Source organism: Balaenoptera acutorostrata, chromosome 2 (genome assembly GCF_949987535.1).
Source record: "Balaenoptera acutorostrata chromosome 2, mBalAcu1.1, whole genome shotgun sequence".
NCBI lineage: Eukaryota > Metazoa > Chordata > Mammalia > Artiodactyla > Balaenopteridae > Balaenoptera > Balaenoptera acutorostrata.
Genome location: NC_080065.1, coordinates 174,805,035 through 174,830,310, shown reverse-complemented (window position 1 = coordinate 174,830,310; position 25,276 = coordinate 174,805,035). Strand labels below are relative to the sequence as shown.

The following is a 25,276-nucleotide window of genomic DNA, read 5'->3' as shown; positions in this document are numbered from 1 at the left end:
CACCTCAGGTCTGTCATTGAACAGTTCAGAGGAGACGTAAAGATGCACATAAAGGAGTTTTAATCAAGAGGCTTGCTGTCTTTAAGTCAAGAGCCTGGAACGAGCTCATACGCTGACACTGAGATGACCACAGAAGAAGGAGCAATGGGCAGACAAGCTGAGCTGAGGCGGGATTGGTTTCTGGGTCCCATGGACCCCAACAGATCATGCCTCTGGGATGATGAGGGTCCAGACATTCGTTGCGCAAACACAATGAACTTGCTGCCTCATTTCTGGGGGTCTCAGGGTATGTCAGCAGCAAGAATCCGATGCCTACTTGGCTAAAATTCCAACACTGGACAACCTCCCCCTTGGAGCTGGGTCTCCTGGAAAGGGCTGGGTTTAAGGTCAGCTTAGCAGCTGCAGGCCTCCAGTCAAAGGGAACGGACCCTTGTGGCTGGAAGGGGCCTCCCCTCACATATGGCCATGAGAGCTGGACTGGGTGGCCCTCTGGGGGCCCCAGGTAGGGTGCTGCTGCCCTGGGGATGAGGAAAGTGGGGGAGGGGAAAGCATGGAACTTGTGGGTCCACAGAAATGCCCGTTCTCATGTCTGCGATTCCACCAGCCGCCTCTCTTCCAAGGGGACACAGACACCCCCATCTGTGACCCCCAGTAGTGGCCACTAGTACAACTGGTCTAGTCAGGGGGGTCAGCAGCATGCTCCTGGGATCTGGGGAGAGCTGCCAGATCACCAGGGGGTGGTATTATGAGGCTGGCTGGCCTGCACCCAACAACAACTTCAGCCCCGCCTGCTTCCTTGTCAGTAAAACATACCCCATCTAGCCTAACCTACGGTACTTAAGAGCTTTCGGCAAGAATTCTGCAGACTCAAGGTGTTGGGTCTTGAAAAACAGCAGCTCATGTAGGTCTAAGTAGCTGGCCTCAGCCCCGCTTCTCCGACTCCATCTCACCATCCCCTGGCTCTCCCTGCCTCAGCCTTTTTCCTGTTTCAAGGACACACGGAGCGTTTCCACTTCAGAGCCTTGCCATGCACTAGTCCTCAGATGGCTTCTTATCATTCAGGTGTTAGCTCAGATGTCACCGCAGCAGCGGTAGCCTGCCAGCTGGCCCCACCTGCGGGAGCACGCCCCCCTCCTCACCCCGACACTTCCAGGCCAGGCCCTGCTCTGCTTTCTCACAACTTGTGGACCTTCCTTAGTTTACCAATTTGCTTATTGTCTGTCTCCCCACAGAGGGCAGGGGCCCATCGCACAGTCACTGCAGCACCCCCAGGAAGTGCCGGGCACAGCTGGTGGGCTAGTAAAGGTGCCCAGGCTGGGCCATCTGGGGCTGGTCTCCTTCACAGAGAGCCGCATACAACTCACCAAACGGAGGCCACACCTCTCCAACTGGCCAGAGCGGTGAGGGGAGTTGTGTTAGCCCCTATGACCAAGCCTCATTGACCCTCTCTGATCTCTCTTTTTCACTCTAAGATATGATAAGCTCCTTGAAAATGAGCCTTGCAAGTCGAATATTTAACTTTAAAATTATGTCACTATCAAGAGAAATCACTCTCATTATGCCTTTCTCGTTTTCATTTTTATCATATTGAAAACTTGCATGGGGTGCTGGCTGGCCTTCTTGGCACAACTCATTGCTTTGCCTTTGAAACAAATGAGGCAGAAAGCAAAGCATGATTCCAGATGTAACTCATGTCCTTGCACGTTTTAGACAATCTCCAAGGCGCCCTTTTATAAAGAGCCCATTATGATGCTGCCTTTGCCAGAACAAGAAACGTCTTTTTTGACATATAAGATACTGCCACATGGAGAGCTGGAGCCCCCTCCTGTCTTCCTAACACGAGATGGATACCTCCCTTAATTACCTGATTACTCAACATATTTTTAATGAGCATCAGAGTACCAGAGATCCTTCTAGATGCTGAGATTATAACCAAGAACGAACTCTGCTCTCATGAAGCTAATGGCGGGGGGTTGGGGGGGATCTGGACAGATGATACATAATTAACCGCATAACAGGCAGCTGTGGGAAATCTAGAAGAGAGCAGGTGGAGGGTGGCTGGTCCGGGCTGTGGTCACACCAGGCTCCCCAGATGAGGTGCCCCAGGAGCAGAGGCCTCATGATGCCAGGCGCCTCAGTATGCAATCAGGGGACGCGCCCTCCCAGCAGAGGGTCTGCCTGAGGCAGGAGGGGCAGAGGGGTGAGTAGTGCTGGGTGTGCTTGGGGCAAGGTGGTATTTATATGTAAGTGTGTGAGGAACTTAATTCTGAATCCCTGTTGCTATGGTCTGAATGTTTGTGTCCCCCCCTCCCCTCAATTCATATGCTGGAAGTCCTAAGCCCCATTGTGATGGCATTAGGAAGTGGGGCCTTTGGGAGGTGATTAGGTCGTGAGGACAGAGCCCTCACAAATGGGATTAGTGCCCTTATAAAAGGGACCCCAGAGAGCTTCCATGGCCCTTCCGCCATGTGAGGACCCAGCAAGAGGACGGCCACCTGTGAACCAGGAATTGCCCCACCAAACACCGCATCTGCCGTCACCTCGATCTTGGACTTCCAGCTTCCAGAACTGTGAGAAATAAATATCTGTTGTTTAGAAGCCACCCAGTCTACGGCATTGTTACAGCAGCCAGAGAGGACTAAGACACCTATTGTAAAGATTTAATTTAATCACAGACTTTACCCTTCTTGGGTCACGAACTACTTGCTGCTGAGAAACATCTTGCTGGGACTCTACACAGCAGTGCAAACAGCTGCTCGGAGACGTAGCCACGCATGCAGGGGGCACCGTACCTGTGTTTGCTTGATACCGTGCTTGGGAGACAGGCTTCCAGTGCTGTTCAGGCTGCTGACGCTGCCGTGGGAAGGCGTGGAGCGGAGGCTGTCTTTCGGTGGGGGGCTGGCAGGCAGGACGGGCACAGCTCCCGGGAACACCGTCTTCTTCCTCTTGGACGGTGGGATGAGGGATGGGGGCAGGGCGGAGGGCACAGGCTCCTTCTCGAGGGCTCGGTACACCAAGTGCATGGCCTGTGAGCACAAAAGAGAACGGCGTTCAGGTGGCGAGGCCTGGGGCCAGGGTGGGCAGAGGGCAGCTCTTTCAGGGGCTGCAGTGATGTGATGAAGACTGCTCTTTTTGAGGTTGCTTCCAAACGGAACACAGTAAAAATAAACCTTTCTGATGAGCTACACCGCCAATGCATAATTTTCTAAGATGTATGTTTAATCATGCGAGACTGAAACGAGTACAAAAGGAATCCAATCATGCCAGACTCCACACATGTCCCTTTGCCACACAGCAAGGCCACTGTCTCCAGAGCTGACGACTTTCAAAGTACTGGAACTTGGAAGTCTACAGACTCACCATGATAGTACACCTTAAACCTATACAGTGCTGTCTGTCAATTACATCTCAAGAAAACTGGAAGGGGAAAAAAAGACACACCATGAGAGCTGCCTGTACTTCAAGATATTCAGGAGACAGAAAACTACCCAAAAGGGTGTGTGTGCTGAGGATGGACAGGTGGCTCTCCTGCTCGAGGTAGGCAGGGGAAAATAAACTTTGTCTAAAACAAGGATTGAAAAGTCTGTTTTAAAAAGTAACAAAACAAAACCAAAATTACAACCGCCCCCCACTTCAAACTAGTCTTTAAGTTGCTACCAACAGATCATTAACACAGGTAAAAATTTACAGTCACTTAAAAACTGTACTAAATGCCAAACTCAGCTAGTGATGAAAAGAAACACAAAATGACACAACTCTAAGACCCACTTATAAAAGAACATAAATCTTGGCTGAAATGATGAGAAATGATAAAAACAAACAAAAGTAGAAATTCAGGGCTCATGAGGCTGTGAGGAGAGAGGCGTGTTCCTGGGTTCACTCCAAGCCAATCACCCCGTTCCTGTGGACCACCCCAAAGGCAGTTCAATGATACTAACCAACACCTGAAGTCAAGTGTCATCAAAAGAAATATAAAAACAAATAATGAGGGGCTTGGGGGAGGGGGGATGGGGAGTTAGTGTTTCATGGGGACGGAGGTTTAGTTTTGCAAGGTAAAAAGAGTTCTGGGGATGGATGGTGGTGATGGTTGCACAACCATGTGAATGTATTAATACCACTGAACCGTACACTTAAAAATGGTTATGATGGGACTTCCCCAGTGGTCCAGTGGTTAAGACTCCATGCTTCCAATGCAGGGGGCCGGGGTTCAATCCCTGGTCAGGGAATTAGATCCCACATGCCGCAACTAAAAGGATCCCACATGACACAACGAAGATCCCACACGCGGCAATGAAGATCCCACGTGCCGCAACTAAGACCCGGTGCAGCCGAATAAATAAATAAATAATTTTAAAACTAATTAAATAAAAATGGGTATGATGGTAAATTTTTTTATGCGTATTTTACCACAATAAAAAAAAAATAATGGACAGCTAGTGAAAAGAACAGGATGATGGAGAAACATGGAAAATGCTCAAAGTAAAAAAGGCAAAACAGAGTCGATGTGTGGGGGAAAAAAACACAACTGAGTACTATGGGGTGTAAGGGATTATGAGTGGAATTGTAAGAGAAATTTATAATTTCCTTGGCAAATGGTTTAAATTTAACCTAGAAGTTTAAAATCTCAAAGGCTTTACACCATAGTATAGTAAGATAATAAGCTTTCATTCATTTGTATAAAATCACATTTTAAAGACATTTAAAATTCCTAAAACAGAAGATGTATCTTAGGGACATTGATATAGTTCACCGTTTTCTATTACTTAGGAATTCCCAGCTTCTTTTTTTTTTTTTTTGCTTGAACTTAATTACTATTTATTAGAGCATTGTCCTTAACTACAAGGAGCTACTTTATTCTACTTTGAGATTTAACAGAATGAGATGAGTGAATAAATCTCATGAGCGAGAGAGAAAGATCAAAGATGTGAGTAAGGAGAGGGGACGGGAGAAAGAAAAAGAGGGACAGAATGACATGGGCCCAGGGTGGGGAGGTGAGAGCCAGGCAAAGTCAGCGCAGCAGGCAGCTGGGAGAGGTGAATGCGGAGCTACAGGGGTGTGGAGGGAGGGCAGCTGAATGGGAAGGCAGCCCACAGGACACAATAGCCCCAATCCTCACATAGATCTAGCACTGCTGCTAAAAGGAGAAGAGGGTGGGAGCGTCAGGGCTCTGGCATGAACAGAAGCAGACGTGGAAGTAGATGGCAGGCTGCTAGGGCACCTGATGGGTATGTCTACACATACACCTACTTCCAGCTCTGTCTGCTGAGAAGGCCTGGAAGCAGTGGCATCCCAGGGGCACTGAGCACCCCAGTGCCCAGATCCTGGTTTCTAATACCATTCTCCACTATAAGGAACTGGAGGTCCCTGGAAAAATGGCTGATGATGGAGCTGAGAGAGGGGATGTACAGGAAGAGCCAGGAAAATCCTATCATGCCAAAAGTAAGCAAGTGCTCAAGAATGATATGATGTGACCAAATGACAAAGGAGTCAGCTGGGAGGAACTCCCACTGGGCAAAATAAATCATGCCAGTAAAGGATTATAAACCATGGAACAGAGAACAGAGGACATATGCATAAGTCCACTCTGATATGAACAAGTTCCTTACAGTAGAAGGCCAGCTAGAAAATGTGCAAGGAATGACAGAATTAGAAAATCATCATCTGGCAACTACCAGAAACCTGACTGATTCAGGTGAGACTCCTGGGAGGATGCAAGAACTAGCGGGTGAGAGTGGTAGGGGTAACAGGGTATTCAGTCTCCACGTGTCTCTCATGAAAGATTGAGCACGAAGGAAAAGAGAGAATCCTGAAGCCTCCACCCCGACCTTGATCAAGGTCAGGTCAAGGTTGACATCAAGGTAGTAAGACATGTAATAAGACATCACATGTCCTATCGACGTCATGTGCCCTTGGGAGAACAAGCATCACCTCGGTGGGGACCTGCCACACAAAAGTGCATGGCCTGGATCATCATCAGGAAACAGCAGACAACCCCGCACCGAGGGAGACGCTACAAACCACTGGCCTTAAACATGCCCACATGGGGCTTCCCTGGTGGCGCAGTGGTTGAGAATCTGCCTGCCAATGCAGGGGACACGGGTTCAAGCCCTGGTCTGGGAAGATACCACATGCCGTGGAGCAACTAGGCCCGTGAGCCACAATTACTGAGCCTGCGCATCTGGAGCCTGTGCTCCGCAACAGGAGAGGCCCACGCACCGCAATGAAGAGTGGCCCCCACTTGCCGCAACTAGAGAAAGCCCTCGCACAGAAATGAAGACCCAACACAGCCATAAATAAATAAATAAATAAATAAATAAATAAACCCAAAGTTAAAAAAAAAAAAAAAATGCCCACCTGGCCATGAGACACAAAGACAGATGCAGGAGCTGATCTAGACTATAAGAACATGAGGCTGTAGTCTTTCACTATAAAGGACATTTTGGGAACAATTGGCAAAATGTGAATACTATCTTTAGATTAGATAATAGATTAATATAATAATAGATATAGTAATATATAACATATATGACATAACCTATCATAATAGATACTGTAATAAATTAGACAATGTTAATTTCCTCATTTTGAATTGGACAGCAGTTATATAAGAGAATTCTCTGGTTTGGGGATATAGACACTGAAGTATTTCAGGATGAAAAGGCCCATGTCTGAAACTTACTTCAAAATGGTTCAAAGGGAAAATTAATTGTGTATACATATCCATGTATACATTCATATGCAAATGAGAGAGAAGGAGAGAGGGAAGGGGAGAGAAAGAGAAGGATAAAACAATGTAGTAAAACAGCAACACTGGGGAATCTAAGTGAAGATTCAAAAGAATTCTCTGTCAAATTACACCCAAATTATGTCAAAATAAACATTTAAAAAATTAAACAAGAAACCCCCGCATGAGCTGCCCATTTCCTTCCTCAGCAGAGTGGGAAAAGAGAGTCACAGCAGGGGCCTACCACAGCAAACTCATCTCTGTCCAGGTGCCCATCCTTGTCGATGTCACTGAGGTCCCAGACCTGCAAGGGAAGAGAGCAGCAAGGCTTAGCGGGGGGCAGTACCGAGGGTTACTGCTGGGAGGAAGGGCCTGTGTGGCAGCACGCATGCTCACCAGAACTCAGATTTTGACTGCACACCAGGGTTAAGACAAGGCAATCAAAATGCATTTAAGAACCAGTCTGTAGGTTCTCTGAAAAACCATCATCCAATGAAGTACTGTCAATTCCAAGATCCTTTCCACCATATTAACATTCATTCTCTAACAAATGATCATGATTGTAATCACGTCCACCCTGATTTTTAGATTCTTTGGTTTTGGTGCAGGTGTTGCTCTGAACACAAGCCCACCTTCCCGGCCCCACTGACTGACACACACACACAGACACACACACATCTAGCCCCTGCCCCCATTCACGGCAGGGCCACGGGAATGCATTTGAGTAGGTCTGTGGGATCTTGTCTCCTCTCCCCTATCAGTGGATGGTGAGAAAGATGCCACAAAATATGCCAGGCCGACCTAGCATCCTGAAAGACAAAGCAGGCATGGATCAAAGGCTGTGTGCTGGGTTTTCTAAAGTACAACCAAGGCACTAGCTTCCTGACCCAAGTCAGCCCTCCAGGACCAGCGACCTGTCTGACTTGGACAGTGCTGCACATGGCACCAGTGCCCAGAGCCAGGCAGAAGCCCAGGGTCCATTCGTGATGCTACATATGCTGGTACCTGTCCCCCAGTCAATCACTAGGATCTTCAGCCCAGGGATGTTTCTCACATGTGGACCCTCCTCTTCACCCCCTGCTGCTGTGCCCGTGGCTTGGGCCTCTCTAACACTCCACAGAGGCCAGAGCTTCCAGCTGGCCTCCCTGCCTCCAGTCCTGTACCCAGGGTAACCTAGGACCTGCTCTAGAATGCACTCTCACCCCACCTCACCCTGCTGACGGCATCCAGCCCCTGTGCACATGGAGACCACTGTGCCCTCAGCTGGTCCCTCAACCCCAGCCCAGTCTCCTGGGACTCCACCTTGATCTCCAGGGACTTCTAACTGTTCACAGTCCCCTCAAGCATATGGATGCCCTTTTAAAGGTGTCTGGCACTGGGCTGAGTGTTTTATGTCTTTGGTCTCAATTTAAGAAGCAGAAGCTCAGAAGAGTAATGTTCCCAAAAATACGGCACATACAGGCCTTCCTGACTCCACAGTCCTCCCCCGCCGCAGCACCACTGATATTCGGGGCCAGATCATCTCTGTGGTGGGACATCCTGTGCATTATAGGATACTGAGAAGCAACCATGGCCTCAACCTACCTGGTATCAGTAACACCCAACCCAGGTGGGACAACCAAAAACGTCTCCAGATACTGCTCAACATTCCCCAGGGGTAGAACAGCCTGGTGAGAATATGAGCCGTACTCAGCGTGCCAGGCTGCCTCTGCTCATGCTGTCTGGTGCCTGGCCTTCTCAACCCGTCATCTGCCACCCGTTCCTTCCCTCTAAAGGCTATAACCCAGGGGCACCTACTCTAGGCAGCCTTCCCTGCCTGCCCTGTACCCCTCTGCTCAGGCGGGTCAGGAACCTCCCCCTCTACCACTGTCCCCAGCAAGCAGAACCGTGATTATCAGGGAGGCAATGGTTGCGGGGGGTGGGGTGGGGAGCACCAGGGAAGAGCGCAGGCTCTGGGGACCACCAGGACCTCATTCCCTTCTCCATGCAACCCTGAGCGACTAACCAGCGACTCTGAAGGACCCCCATTTCCTCACATGGAAAACGGAAGTGACACCATCCATAACAAAGTAGTTGCAAGTACTTGGTGACTTCATTCCTGCAAAGTGCTAGAAAAGGATCTAGCACATACTAAGCCCTCAATAAATATTAAGATCTTAACTATTACTTACTTATTTGATCTCCTGGACTGTATTTAATTTCATCCCCATCTTCCCAGTGCTCAGTACAAAGCTGGCCCATAGCAGACTCCGAAAAATGCTTCTGAATGACTAAATGGATGCATAATGCGTGGGTGCAGGGATGCACAGGTGAATGAGTGTGTGCACAGATGCAAGGATGGATGCCTGAGTGCACTGATGCATACATGCACAGACGGATGGGTGCATGGACATGGACGCACGCATCCACGGATGGGTGCACGTGTGGGTTGATGCTTGGAGGGAGGGAGAGAAGGAGAGAGGAGTAGATGAGAAGTGACCCCTGTGGACAAGACCTGGAGCCAAGGTAGAAGATCTGCAGAACCCACCCTTCCTAGCCGTAGCTCCCTTTCTAATAAAGCACACTCCACCTCTGTTGATCTTTGTCTTGTTCAGGATTTGGCTCTACAACACTATTACACCCAACTGTCAGGTATTTTGAAGAATTGTCACACTGTTCAGGAGCAGATCACCCCATCCTGCCTCATAAAGACCACTGGTGATCAGCGTGGGTCCCCATCAGAGGCCTCCATCTACACCACACCACAGCCAAAAAGAAGACAAAGGGATCTGTGAGATCCCCTTTCTTAGTGGCCTCATTTCAAAACAAAGTCCTATCTGGGTCCTATCAAATGGGCCAGTATCTGTGCAAAAGTGATATTCAAACAGGAAAATTATTAGGTGAATCCAAGTGGGTAGGAATTTGCACCTTTCCCCATGGTTCTACCAAATGTCATGAGCCAGACCCACAGGTGTGGCCTGAGGCAGCAGGGACCATGCTCCACCCTCCTGCTCTAGGTCTGCACCTGCCACATCAGCAACTCCATCCAGCGAGATGACAACATCCATCCCCTCTCGACCCAGAGTGGGAAACTCAGCACAGAGATAGCCATGCAGAACTGGGCTTTGTGCACAGAGCAAACATGAGGGGCCAAAACGCAAACCTCATTAGAAGGAAAACAGTCTGGTTTAGAAACCTGTATCTAAAAAACTTGTATTTAATAGGAATAAAACTGAGGCTTTTTTTTTTTTAATAAAAAGGGGGGGAATGCATAAAATTTTATCTAAACTTGCAGCAGAATTGAAAGTACCTTTACCTTAGGTTCATAGGCAGGAAAAAAAATTAAAAATAGAAAAGAAATAAAGAAATACAGACATATATGCCCATACTCCTCCCCTAGAAGCACAATGCAGAGGGGGAAATCACAGTCTGAGTTTGAGTCCCAGCTCTGCCTGCCCCGAGCCCTGGGTAGTGAGTGCACTTCTCAGACTGCTCCCCACGTGTGCTGGGGAGCCTCTGTGAGCTGCACCCTGTGAGGCCCCAAGCCAGCCCAACTGCAGCAACTGCTCCACCCATGTCGGCTCTTATGAGACCCGACCCTGCACGGCCGTGCAGCGAGGCCTCGAAGTGTCCGTGGTGGGTGAGCACGGGGCTGACTGGATTCAGCAGCAGTGCCCGGTGCGAGAGAACCACTTACCCTGCCCAGGACATCAAGAGGCAGCTTTGAGTTCATGAGGACTGGCTTGACTTTGTCTCCAGAAAGCAAACCACTGATGGGTAAGAGGCTTTCAAAAATTCCATCAAATTTTGCCTTTTCTTCTACCTAGTTGGAAAGAAACAGCCTGAGTGAGTGAAAAAGTGTGAGAGTCCAAAATGAGCCCTGGCTTGAAGCTGATTGAAAATGGGCAAGGACACAGCACTGGGCTCACCTAAGAGCACAGGACTGTCCTACTGCACTTCCAGAGTGAATTCTACCCATAAGGATACAGCCCTCTGGTGACTATGGATCTGGTGGCCAAGGTCAACAGGAGAGGGAGGAGCTGGGCTTCACTCTCTGCCACAGGGGATGCCTGGGAGACCAAGGTCATTCCTACCTACCTCCCAGGAGCTCACTAGGATGAGAAAGATGAAAGAACAAAGAACTAAATCTGGATATCAATCCACAGAACTTAAACAACTAAAGAACCAAATATAAAAATAAACTAAAGATGTAAGCAACTAATTATCAAAATCAACTTTAAGCATAAGAAGTCCTCTGTGTCTGACAATAAAAAATAAATAAATAATAAAGCTCCTCAGGAACAGAGTGAAGGGCTAGGCAGGGTTTGCAATGCAGAATAGCAGCCTCTACCATTCTGAAATACAAAATGTGGGCAGCATGTAAAGGGAGCTGTCAGTGAGGAGGGTCTGGGCAGGGGCCTCCAGTCTGCCCTCCTATGGAAGTAAAGCCTGTGGCAAGGGGAAGTGAGGATATGGCAAACCTCTCACCACTCTGACCACAAGCTGAAGCCACTGGGAGCCCTAGGAAAATACTCTCGACAAGTGTCCATCAATGGAACAATGGATAAACAAAATGGTCCATCCATACAATGGAACATTATTCAGCCATTAAAAGGAATAAAACACTGATGCACGCTACAATATGGATGAACCTTAAAAACATTACGCAGAATGAAATAAGTCAGTTACAAAAAGACAAATGCTCTATGACTCCACTTACATGAGGTCACTAAAGTCCTCAGATTAATAGACAGAAAGTAGAATGGTGGGTGCCAAGGGTTGGGGGAGGGGGAATGGAAAGTTAGTGTTTAATGGGGACAGAGATTTATTCTGCAAGATGAAAACGTTCTAGAGATGGACAGTGGTGATGGTTACACAACAACGTGAATGTGTCTAATACTACTGAACTATACACTTAAAAATGGTTAAGATGGACCTCTAGGACAACTTCAAGCATACTAACATTCACATCATAAGGGTCCCAGAAGGGGAAGAGAGAGAGAAAGGGACAGTGAGCTTATCTCAAGAAATAGCTGAAAATTTCCGTAACCTGGGGAAGAAAACAGATATCCAGGTCCAGGAAGCACAGAAAAGTTCCAAATAAGATGAATCCAAAGAGGTCCACACCAAGGCATCATAATTAAAATGGCAAAAATTAAAGATAAAGAGAGACTCTTAAAAGCAACTAGTTACATACAAGCAAAGTCCCATAAAACTCTGCTGACTTCTCAGCAGAAATTTTACAGGCCAGAAGGAACAGGCACAATATATTCAAAGTGCTGAAAGAAAAGACTTACAACCGAGAATACTCTCTACCCAGCAAGATTATCATTCAGATTTGAAGGATAAATAAAGAGTTTTACAGACAAGCAAAAGGAAGAGTTCAGCACCACTAAACAAGCCTTATGAGAAATGCTAGAGATTTCTCTAAGTGGAAAAGAAAAGGCCACAACTAGAAACAAGAAAATTATGAAAGGAAAAAAATCTCATTGGTAAAGGCAAGCATACAGTAAAGGTAGGGATCAACCACTTATAAAGCTAGTAGGACGGTTAAAAGACCAGTAGTAAAATCATCTCCTATAATAAGTAGTTAAGAAAAACACAAAATAAGAAGATGCAAAATACGATGTCAAAAACAAAATGTGGCGAGGGGAAGTAAAAATGTACGATTGTTAGAATGCATTCAAACCTGAGAGCACCAACTTAAAATACTCACCTATGCATAGGTTGTTATACATGAACCTCATGGTAACCACAAACCCAAAACCTATAATGTATCTCCATAGATACAAAAGAGAAAAGCATCCAAACATAACACTAAAGAAAGCCACCAAATCACAAGGGAAAAAGAGCAGAAGAAAAAAGGAACTCGGACTTCCCTGGTGGCACAGTGGTTAAGAATCCACCTGCCAATGCAGGGGACATGGGTTTGAGTCCTGGTCCGGGAAAGATCCCACATGCCACGGAGCAACTAAGCCCGTGCGCCACAACTACTGAGCCTGCGCTCTAGAGCCCATGAGCCACAACTACTGAGCCCGCGTGCCACAACTACTGAAGCCCATGTGCCTAAAGCCCATGCTCTGCAACAAAAGAAGCCACCACAATGAGAAGCCCGCGCACCACAACGAAGAGTAGCCCCCACTCACCGCAACTAGAGAAAGCCCGCGTGCAGCAAGGAAGACCCAACACAGCCAAAAATAAATAAATAAATTTAACTTAAAAAAAATGGGAACACCACCAAGAATTAGAAAAGCATGCATTTAAAAAAAAGAAAAAAAGGAACAGCAACAATAAAACTACCAAAACGTACTGAAAACAATGAACAAAATGGCAATAAGTACATACCTATCAATGACTACTTTAAATGTAAATGGACTAAATGCTCCAATCAAAAAACATGGAGTGGCTGAATGGATAAAAAACGAGACCCATCTATATGCTGCTTTTAAGAGACTTCAGATCTAAAGACACACACAGACTGAAAGTGAGGGGTTGGAAAAAGATATTCCACGCAAATGGAAATGAAAAGAAAGCCAGGGTAGCAATATTTACATCAGACAAAATAACTGTAAAACAAGGACTGTAACAAAAGACAAAGAAGGGCATTACATAATGATAAAGGGATCAATCCAACAAGAAGATGTAACAATTGTAAACACAGATATGCACCCAACATAAAGCACCAAAATACCTAAAGCAAATATTAACATAAAGGGAAAAACTGACAGTAATACAATAATAATTGGGAATTTTAACACCCCACTTACATCAATAGATCATCTAAACAGAAAATCAATAAGGAAAGAATGGCCTTAAGTGATACATTAGATCAGATGAAATTAATAGATATATATAGAACATTCCATCCCAAAACAGCAAAATACACATTCAAGTGCACATCGGACATTCTCCAGGACAGATCACATGCTACAGCACAAAGCAAGTCTCAATAAATTTAAGACTGGAATCATATCAGTCTTTCTGACCACAACAGTATGAGGCTAGAAATCAACTACAGGAAAACAACTACAAAAAACACAAACACATGCATTCTAAACAATATGTTACTAAACAACCAATGGGTCACTGAAGAAATCAAAGAGAAAATCAAAAAATACCTGGAGACAAATGAAAACGGAAACAAAATGATCCAAATTCTGTGGTATACAACTGTAAATCAACTATACTCCAATAAAATTTAAATATTTTTTAAAAAATCTATGGTATACAGCAAAAGTAGTTCTAAGAGGGAGTTTATAGTGCTACAAGCCTACCTAAGGAAACAAGAAAAATCTCAAACAATCTAACCTTACACCAAAAGATACTAGAAAAAGAAAAACAAACAAAACCCAAAGTCAGTAGAAGGAAGGAAATAATAAAGATCAAAGCAGTAATAAATAAAAAAGAGACCAAAAAGACAATATAAAAGATCAATGAAAGTAAGAGCTGGTTCTTTGCAAAGATAAACAAAATTGATAAGCCTTTAGCCAGACTCATCAAGGAAAAAAAAAAAAGGGCCTAAATAAATAAAATCAGAAATAAAACAGGAGAAATTATAATTGACACCACAGAAATACAAAGGATCATAGGGGATTACTATGAACAATTACATGCCAACAAATTGGAAAACTTAGAAGACATGGATAAATTGCTAGAAATGTATACTCTCCCAAGACTGAATTAGGAAGAAATAGAAAATGTGAACAGACCGATTACCAGTAATGAAACTGAATTAGTAATTTTAAAAACTCCCAACAAAGTCCAGGAACCAGACAAATTCTATCAAACATTTAAAGAAGAGTTAACACCTATCCTTCTCAAACTACTGCAAAAAATTTAAGAGGCAGGAAAGTTTCCAAACTCATTCTACAAGGTCAGCATCACCCTGATACCAAAACCAGACAAAGAGAATTACAGGCCAATATCACTGATGAATATAGATGCAAAAATCCTCAACAAAATATTAGTAAACCAAATTCAACAATACATTAAAAGGATCATACACCATGATCAAGTGGAATTTATTCCAGGGATGCAAGGATGGTTCAATATCCATAGCACAACATTAACAAATTAAAGAATAAAAATCATACAATCATCTCAATAGATGCAGTAAAAGCTTTTGACAAAATTTAACATCGATTTGAGATAAAAACTCTCCACAAAGTGGGTAGAGAGGGAACATAATTCAACATAATAATGGCCATATATGATAAGCCCACAGCAAACATTATACTCAATGGTGAAAGGCTGAAAGCATTTCCTCTAAGATCAGGAACAAGACAAGGATGCCCACTCTTGCTACTTTTCTTCAATATAGTATTGGAAGTCCTAGATGCAGCAATCAGACAAGAAATAAAAGGAATCCAAATTGGAAAGGAAGAAGTAAAACTGTCCCTGTTTGCAGATGACATGATACTATACATAGAAAATCCTCAAGACACCACCAAAAAAATACTAGAGCTCATCAACGAATTTGTTGCAGGATGCAAAATATACAGAATTCTGTTGCATTTCTGTACACTAACAACGAACTATCAGAAAGAGAAATTAAAGAAACAATCCCATTTACAGTCGCATCAAAAACCATAAAATATCTAAGAATAAATCTAACTAAGGAGGTAAAAGATCTATACTCAGAAAACTGTAAGACACTGATGAAAGAAACTGAAGACAACACAAACTGATGGAAAGATATATCGTGCTCATGGAATGGAAGAATTAATATTGTTAAAATGACCATACTACCCAAGGCAATCTACAGATTCAATGCAATCCCTATCAAAATACCAACGACATTTTTCAAAGAATGAGAACAAATGATTTTAAAATTTGTATTAAATACAAAGGACTCCAAATAGACAAAACAATCTTGAGAAAGAACAGAGCTGGAGGTATCAAGCTCCCTAACTGATGTTACAAAGCTACAGTAATCAAAACAGTATAGTACTGGCACAAAAAAACAGACACAAAGATCAATGGAACAGAACAGAGAGCCCAAAAATAAACCTATGCACAATGGTCAGTTAATCTAAGATAAAGGAGACAAGAATAGACAATGGAGAAACAACAATGTCCTCAATAAGTGGTGTTAGGAAAACTGGACAGCTACATGTGAAAGAATGAAATTAGAACATTTTCTTACACCACATACAAAAATAAGTTCAAAATGGATTAAAGACCTAAATGTAAGACCAGAAACCAAAAAACTCCTAGAAGAAAACATAGGCAGAACACTCTTTGACATAAATCATAGCAATATTTTTTTTGGATGTCTCCTAAAGCAAAGGAAACAAAAGCAAAAAATAAAGAAATGGGACCTAATTAAACTTAAAAGCTTTTGCACGGCAAAGAAAACCACCAACAAAATGAAAAGGCAGCCTACCAAACGGGAGAAGAGATTTACAAATGATTTATCTGATAAGGGGTTAATATCTAAAAACATACAAAGAACTCATTCAACTCAATATCAAAAAACAACCTGATTAAAAAATGGGCAGAGGATCTGAACAGACATGTTTCCAAGGAAGACATACAGGGCTTCCCTGGTGGTGTAGTGGTTAAGAATCCGCCTGCCAATGCAGGGGACACGGGTTCGATCCCTGGCTGGGAAGATCCCACATGCCACGGAGCAACTAAGCCTGTGCGCCACAACTACTGAGGCTGCACTCTAGAGCCCGTGCTCTGCAACAAGTGAAGCCACGACAATGAGAAGCCCGCACACCGCAACGAAGAGTAGCCCCTGCTTGCCTCACCTAGAGAAAGCCCATGCGCAGCAACGAAGACCCAACACAGCCAAAAATAAAAACAAATAAATAAATAAAATTTTTTAAAAAGATAGTGAATTTTATATTATGTGTATTTTACCACAATTAAAAAAAAAAAAAGAAAAAACTGAAATCAGAGCACAAGCAGACACTGTGTACTCGAGTCACCATAAGCACTGAGAATCCCAACTCCCTGCGTCCGCCTGGAGTGTGGAATTCTCCCCGGATCTGTCAGACTCGCTGGCTCAGGCTTCAGGAAGCCCAGGAACTTCCACCACAGAAAAGAACGTTAACACTTGTCACCGTTTCTCTGAATGGACTGCAAAGCTCTCTGCCCCACCACGGTGCCATTCCTGCCCCGACTCCCCTCTTCAAGGCCTCACAGGCTCCTCAGCCGCCAGCTCTTCTCTTGAGGCCTCAACACAGCCCCTGCCAGAAAGGGGCCAAAACGGTTCAAGGAATAATAAGATCCCTTTGGCACCATTTTTCACAACAAAGCAGCTGCTTTTCAAAGTAGGCACCGTGCAATTGGACTACAGAGAAAGAAATCCTTCGGCACTGCGGCAACATGCTTGATTGCTCACAAAGGCAACTTCCTGACCCCTCAGTCACCTGAGGCCTCTTCCTGCCCTGTCCGTGCACGGACCTCTCCCATCTAAACCCTTTCAGTGAGGGAACACACCAACCCCATAAAAAGGGACAAAAAAGCACTTGGGGCTGGGGGGTGGGTGAGGGGTGTCTATTTCATAGCAGGACTGCTATTAATGTCAGTATTTAAGCCAGATAAAAATGAGGAAATGTGACAACCCGCTCACAGTGAGTGGGGAGGAGGTCTCATTACTGGGAGACTGTCTCCAAGCCATACACAGGTTGCCTTCAGGAGTCAATTCCACACTTATTAGGAGACACCACTCGTTTTTCTTTCTAGAAGCAGTAACACAGCTCTACAGCCACAACATCCTGTCTTAAAACAAACACATTAAGTGTTGAGAGAAGCTTTTCAAAAAGCAATAGGACCAACAGAAAGGAAAGAATTATAACGCATAAACTGGCTGGAAATAAGGAAGAAAGCTACGAAGACATCCTGGAAGTCTTCACGCTTGAGAGTTCTCACAATTTCTCCTTCTATGCTGATTAACCAACCCAAGCAGCAAAACCACAGAAATACGAGATTTCAACTGTAAACATTTCAGAATCCAACATCTGAAACTTAGCTAACTGCCTTAGTAGGCAACACCCAATTATAGGAAAAGGGGATAGATAGCCTTTGAAAAGACTCTAATTTGGAAAAGTATTTTGTCCAACTTCTGTGGCATACTCACTCTGAAACAGAGTGGATGATACAATCGTCCTATGAAATGTTCTGAACGTCATAAATGGCTAAACGACGGCATGTGAAAGACAGCCGAGGGGCGCCTTCCCCGGTCACTTACCCTCACAGCCCAATGGGCCTCTGCAGAAGGTGGCGTGACCATCAAAGGGCTGCTGGTGTCGTGCTGAGGAGAAAGAGGTACATTGCACTGTAGCTAGAACAGAATTCAACTACAGGAGGATGTGTTTACTATAAGGATACACATTTCAAAGTGCTTTCAAAAAGGAGGAAAACCTCAAAAAGTTAAACACAGAATTACCATATAACTCAGCAATTCTACTCCTAGGTATAGACCCAAAAGAACTGAAAACAGGTGTGCAAACAATTCCTTGTACATGAATTATTATGTCCACCAACAGACGAATGGATAAACAAAATGGGGTAGACCGCACAATGCAATCTTATTCAGCAACGAAAAGGAATGAAGTACTGACACATGCTACAATGTGGATGAACCTTGAAAACATTATGCTGAGTGAAAGAAGCCAGATGTATGACTCTATAAAATGTCCAGAACAGGCAAATGCATAGAGACAGAAAGCAGATTAGTGGCTGCCAAGGGTTGGGGGAGGGGGAAATAGGGAATGATTATTTAATGGGTGTAGAGTTTTCTTTTGGGGTGATGAAAATATTCTGGACCAGATAGAGGTGATGGTTACACAATATTGTGAATGCACTAAATGTCACCCAATTGTTCATTTTTAAACAGTTAATTATAGATTATGTAAATTTCCCTGCAATTAAAAAAAAATTTAAAAGAGGGAGAGAGAAAACATGGAGAGATAGATAAATAGATGATATTAGAAGAACGTGAACTTGAAGGATTTTGACACTTACAAATTTAGGCGGCGGCATGTTCAAATTCAGATTGCTCAAGGTAACTTCGTGGCCGCTCTGTGCACAGGCCACTAGTCTCAGTGCAACATAGAAACCCTGCAAATCCAAAAAAGGGGGAGGCGTAAACCCCACCCAGCTGGCAGCGGCAGTGGCAGAGCTGTCTGCAGCAGTGGGCTTTGGGGAAAGAGGGATTTCAGTTTACTTCAACAAGGAAGACCACATGTGAGCGAGTCACTTACAGTGTTGAGCAGAACTGGTCTCACCCTGGGAGCACTGTTTAAATGAATATGCTAAAACGGACTTAGCCCATAGCTTTCTGAACACTGTAAAATTTCAAATAAATGTATTTTCAAAAATAATGAGCTCTCAACATTTAGGAAATGCTAGATTGTAAAAGTAGCAGACTGCAGTTTAAGAGTCTAAAGGATGGTTCAAATATGCGTTGACTTTTTAAAAATGGTTTGAAATAGACACAGTTGTTTGGGAATTGACACTCACGATTCACTGGGATCCCCCTGGCCTCACTGAACACAGCATCTCCCACTCACCCCCCCTACTCCCCAATGGCCTGACGTGGACTTCACTTCCCACATAAGGACAAAGGACCTGAACCAGGCCGTCAGGGGCCTTGGCTCCTCCTCGCCCTCCTCCTAACCCAGAACCGGCCATGCCACAGTCTTAGTGGACTCGTGTGGCATCACCTAGTTTTTTTAAACTGATCAACGGGCCTAAGAACACGGACTCTTTTTAAAACTGTAAACACTATTATGGTTTTAAAAACTTCTTCAAAGAGATGAGCACTAGAGCAGCTTTTCTCAAGCTGATGTCTACAGAATGCCCGTGTAGAGTGTAGAGAAACGGGGACATTAGTAAGGTTAGAAGAACTGCATTAAGCCACGTTAACAGGGCTCTCTTACACAAAGATCCTCAGAACCTTAACACACAGATGTGCACTGTGAATCTCAAGCGAGGGAGGAAAAGCTAACGGTGCTTCCCCAACGGGTCGGATCACAGACAATGAGACACCAGGAACAACATCCCTTGGAATATAGTTTGGGGAAAGACTGAACTAAATTAAAATACGACCATTTAAAAATCATAAGTACTATAACATTCCATTTATAGAACATTCTCAAAATGACAAAATTATGTCAGAGAAGGAACCAGTGGTTGCCAGGGGTCAGGGTGTGACTATCAATGGGCTGCATAAGGGAGACTCTGGGGTCTAAGAATGTTCTGATCCTGACTGTTGTGATGGTTACTTGAATCTATGCAAGTGATGAAATTACATAGAACTATATACGACAGAAACAAAAGCCACAAGAAAGTGCAGGTATCAATAAAACTGGTCAGCTCTGAGTCAGGCTTCTGTGCAGTGTGCTTTGGTGAGAGCTGGGAAATGATACACGGGAACTCACTGAACTATTTTTTGCAACTTCCATGAGAGTCTCAAGTTATTTCAAAATAAAACGTTTTGAAAACATTTCAACTGCTTGTAAGCACACAAAATATTAACAGATACGCTAACCATGAAAGATGGCTCCAAGAGTTCAAAAGACCTTTATTTCAAAATGAAACCTTCCCATTTTAACAGTTTGATGTCCGCACTTATGACTAGTAATACTTGTCAGTGGAGACAACGAGGAAGGAAGTGCAGAGGTGACCTGGCCTGGGGGCTCTGGCCCAGCCCCTCCACTTGCGCTGTGTATACGTGTATATACCTGTTTGTCCAAGAACCCTTTACCTTCTGGGTCGGCCAAGTCCCATATCTGTGGAAACACAAAAATGCTCGTGAGTGCGACTGCGGATCATTGCCCGTTTAATCACAAAACAGAAGCCACCATCGCTACATGCGGGCCTTATGTATACGCCACAGCAGCCACAGACTCAGAACAGGTGAATAGCCTTCACCCCTCCCTCCCCCCAGGGGCACACAGCGGTCAGTGGCAGAGCCCGGAGAACACCCAGGTACACCTGGCTCCGAGGCCAACATAAATCCATAGCTATCAAGATCCCAAGAGCACTCAGGCTTGTTGTCTGCTATTCAAGCAAAGGGTGGCAGTAGCCATCAGAGCACTTGGATCTACCAATTACAGCCCCGAGAGGCTCGCAATGGCCAGCCCACTTCCAAGGGGAGTACAGACCGCATGAAGAGGGGTCTGCACAGGCTGGCCTTCACCTGCCGGGGGAGCCCTGAGGGCGGCCACAGAAATCGCTATCATTCATCACATACCTTCCCAAGGATAATGTCTGAGAGCCCAGACTTCTTTAGAAAAAGTGCAGCTTCACTCGCCCCAACTCGCCCTGTGTATGCTGGGTCTACCTGGAATTGGGGAGCAACACTTGAGACAAGGCTTCAGCAACGGAGCAGCAGGTAAAAGCATTACCCATGACACTGGCTGCTAGCTGATAATTTGGAAACAGAAAGGGACGAAAGGCCTTACTGGGCTACAATTCACAGCTGTGGTCTCTGAGTCACTCACTCTAATTTCAATCCAAAAAGACACTAGTGAAAACTTACCTGCTTGTAATAAGATTCATATAATGGATTTCCAGTGGAAATCTGTAAACAAAACCAGAGATATTGGTCAAAGGTGGACACAAAACCCTTCTAAAAAAAAGTGTCCCTCGGGCTTCCCTGGTGGCGCAGTGGTTGAGAATCTGCCTGCTAATGCAGGGGACACGGGTTCGAGCCCTGGCCTGGGAAGATCCCACATGCCGCAGATCGGCTGGGCCCGTGAGCCACAACTGCTGAGCCTGCGCGTCTGGAGCCTGTGCTCCGCAACGAGAGAGGCCCGTGCATCGCGATGAAGAGTGGCCCCCGCTTGCCACAACTGGAGAAAGCCCTCGCACAGAAACGAAGACCCAACACAGCCAAAATCAATCAATCAATCAATCAATCAAACATACGCATCTGATTCAAGATCCTCATTAAAAAAAAAAAAAAAGTGTCCCTCAATTCTGTTATCACCAAAATACACAATAATGAAAATCAAAATTTATGCACTTTAAACATCCTCTATACGTGGACTGTAGTTTACTTTCAGAGATAACACACTTTCTCGATTTAGAAAAAGGAAATGTTAATGCTCTTAAATAAGTCCCGATTCCAACACAAACAACACAGTCATTCAGGAAGGAACAGCAGCCCAGAGTCGTTTTCCATTCACTGACCGATGGGATTTCGGTGTGTCCAGGAGCTCAGAGGGAAAAGACACCCTTATCCTTTGAGTCTGTTCTCTGGCGCCGGAACCAGAACAGGAGTTTCTGCACATCATCATGAATCACCAGTCACAGAAGCTTCAGACTGGTTTCCCCACTCCAGGTCTCGTCCCCACCCATCTCGTCCTCCACCAGCCACCCACCCAAGGGCTGTGCAAAAACCACTGACCAGCCCCGGCCACCAGGAGAGAGCTGGCCAGTGACTGCTCCCACAGTGACAGGCAGGAAGTTCAAAATCCTCAGCTTGGCACCGAAGACACTCCATGTTCCAGACATTCCAGATTCCCCAAGATGTCGCTGTTCAGAGAAGGTAACCACCCGGTCTAGGATCAAGCGGCAAATTAAGGCCACGCCTGGATTCAGCCTGGTTGGCGGCCAAACCCTCACACATCCCACCGTGTCCACGGTCTCTCTTCCCAACCTCAGCGAGCCGCCCACCAGTGGCGGGGATCTCCCCGAGTGGAGGGGATCTGCAGGTGTATGCCAGCAGGGGGAGGAATTCAGCAGCCACTAAGATGTTAGCTGTACAGGCTTACACATGTTGATCTTTTATCGCATGAAGGGAAAAAAGCAGGACATGGCAAACTTGCCGTTGATTTAGTGAGCAAGAAAAGTGAAGAAGACACCATTATGCTTAATTGTATGGAAGAACTGGTGTGTAAACAGGTAAAGAGAAGAATGCCAGGAAAAATGAGTACCAGATGAGAGGTGGGATGACAGTGTTTATTTTAAAAGTCTTTGAATGCTGTTGTGCGACTTTTCATAATGAATAAAACTGGGGGGAGGCGGGTTCCCTTCAGTTACAATCACTGATTTGAACCAGCCCAACACTTGCATCCTGCTGTGCTGTAAAAAGTCATTTCAGGTTAAAAATAATGCCCAGATTACGGTCAGCTCCTCTGGAGGATGCCAACACCTGCAAACACAGAAAGAAGCTAAAGTACAAGAACACCAGCAAGAGAGAAGGAAAACAGAAGGAAAAGAGCAAAAAGATCTGAAAGGCGGCAGAGGAAAGTCAAAAAAAAAAGAAAAAGGGGAAAAGAAAGAGGGAAATCCTGAAAAGGCAGAAAAAGCTAAAAAGCTAGGCAGAACAATGTGAAAAAGCAAGAAAGGAGAGTAAAGGCCAATGGCTTGAGAAAGAAAAGGCAACAACACCAATAAGAAGAAATGAGAGCTAAGTGGGGATTTCCCTGGTGGTCCAGTTGTTAGGACTCTGCGCTTTCACTGCCGTACTAAGATCCTGTAAGCCACACAGCTCAATCAAAAAAAAAAGAGCTAAATGTACAGCTACAGCAGCTCCCTAGCGGGAGGGTTCCTCCTGCCCTGGGCCCTTGTGTATACCGTCCTGGGGGAGGCTGTCGCCCTTAGCTTCATATGACTTAGATGGCAATGTCCACCATCACACCCTGTTTGATCTCCAGGGTTTAAAACCCCACATGAACTCATACAACTCAATAGCAAAAAACCAAACAACCCAATTAAAAAATAGGCAGAGCATCTGAATAGACGTTTTTCCAAAGAAGACATACAGATGGCCAACAGGTATGTGAAAAGATGCTCAACATCACTAATCATCAGGGAAATGCAAATCAAAACTACAATATCTCACCTCACACCTGTTAGAATGGCTAGCATCAAAAAGATAAGAAATAACAAAATGTTGGAGAGGGCGTGGAGAAAAGGGAACCCTTGCACACTGTTGGTGGAAATGTAAACGGGTACAGCTGCTATGAAAAACAGTATGGAGGTTCCTCAAAAAATTAAAAACAGAACTACCATATGATCCAGCAATTTCACTTTTGGGTATTTATCCAAAGGAAACGAAAACACTAAGAAAAACGAACAAACAAACAACAACTCCATGTTCACTGCAGCATTATTTACAATAGCCAAGCATGAAAGCAACCTAAATATTTACTCATCAATGGATGAACGGAAAAAGAAAATATGGTGTGTACACACACACACACACACTCATGCACACAGAGGAATATTATTCAGTCATTAAAAAGAAGGAAATCTTGTCATTTGTGACAATGTGAATGAACCCTGAAGACATTATGCTAAGTGAAATAAGTTAAACAGGGAAAGACAAATACTGGATGATCTCACTTATATGTGGAATCTAAAAAACAAAACCAAGAAACCAAACTCACAGATACAGAGAACAGATGGTTGGTTGCCAGAGATGGGAATAGGGGGTACGCGAAATGGGTGAAGGTGGTCAAAAGGTGCAAACTTCCAGTTATAAAATAAGTAAGTCATGAGATATAATGTACAGCATGGTTAATATAGTCAATAATACTGTACTGTATACTGAAAGTTGCTAAGAGTAGATCTTAAAAGTTCTCATCACAAGAAAAGAGATTTTATAACCATGTGGTGATGCATGTTAAGTATTGTGATCATTTCACAATGTGTATAAATGGCAAATCATTACATCGTACACCTGAAACTAATATAATGTTATATGTCAACTATAACCTCAATTTAAAATAATTAACCAGTTAAAAAAAAAAAGGCTCTGCATGCTTTCAAAACACATCTCCCCAGAGGAGTAAGGCTGACAGAGGAAGCAAAGTCAGGCAGGCTGTTTGTCATCAGTAAAGGTAACCGTGCTGGGTCTAGATAGCACATCCTGTGCCCCAGCTCATGGAAATGGAACGCACAGACCACAGGGACCCCCACCTTGACAAAGGTCCCCTTCCTGCCAGCAATCAGAGAGGCACGGGTCTGAAATGCATTTCCAGTGGGATTTTTTTAAGATCTCATGGTAAGCAAGAGAGAGGTTTCCAAGCTACTACTATTCCAATGAAAAAAAGTTACGATATTTGGAGCATAGATGGTTAATAACTGCCTCAAACTTTCCAAATGCTTCTGAACTAGATCCACAATCAGGAGGAACAAGACCCCAAACAGTCCAGAAAAGGCTCTGAAGCCCCAGGCCCAAAGCTTCACCCATCGATTCTAAGGGCTCATCCCACAGACAGTCTATGGCCAGGTGTGGATCCCAAATGACTTACAACTAACGGAAAACCACAGAATATGCCTCACCCATTCCTCTCTAAGTACAGGAATCAATTTGGGTAACGTGGGACAATGACAGCAGTGAGCGGTTCTGATTTAATTACACATACCTCAGGCACTGCATAAGCAGAAGGGGGAGTAAAGGGAGAACACCACCAGATCTAATGGCACTTCCTCTTACCACACTACTTCCTCCCGGCGACAGCAGAGTCACACCTGCAAGCTGCCCAATACACCGTTGCAACAGAGCTGAAGATGAATGCTGCTAAGGCCTCGAGTCCCCACGTGACGGGCAGAGACCTCGGACACAAACAGCTCGTTGGTGAAGGCAGCCGCTCTGCTGGGACA

At 44.8% G+C, this 25,276-nt stretch overlaps 1 protein-coding gene across 18 annotated transcripts in view; it reads right to left on the bottom strand.

The window, feature by feature from the left end:
- The window catches only part of EPS15L1 (epidermal growth factor receptor pathway substrate 15 like 1), a 101,976-nt gene that overhangs the window by 57,542 nt on the left and 19,158 nt on the right, over positions 1-25,276 (bottom strand). For 12 of the 18 annotated variants that reach the window (XM_057539883.1, XM_057539884.1, XM_057539885.1 and 9 more), the window contains exons 2-9: positions 21,201-21,242; positions 20,913-21,002; positions 20,401-20,448; positions 18,680-18,775; positions 17,904-17,966; positions 10,401-10,526; positions 6,969-7,028; positions 2,793-3,026 (exon numbers count right to left, since the gene is read on the bottom strand). In XM_057539883.1, coding sequence (XP_057395866.1) covers positions 2,793-3,026; positions 6,969-7,028; positions 10,401-10,526; positions 17,904-17,966; positions 18,680-18,775; positions 20,401-20,448; positions 20,913-21,002; positions 21,201-21,242 — 759 coding nt within the window. The remainder of the gene's footprint in view (positions 1-2,792; positions 3,027-6,968; positions 7,029-10,400; positions 10,527-17,903; positions 17,967-18,679; positions 18,776-20,400; positions 20,449-20,912; positions 21,003-21,200; positions 21,243-25,276) is intronic. The other 6 variants (XM_057539889.1, XM_057539886.1, XM_057539892.1 and 3 more) reach the window with 6 other exon arrangements.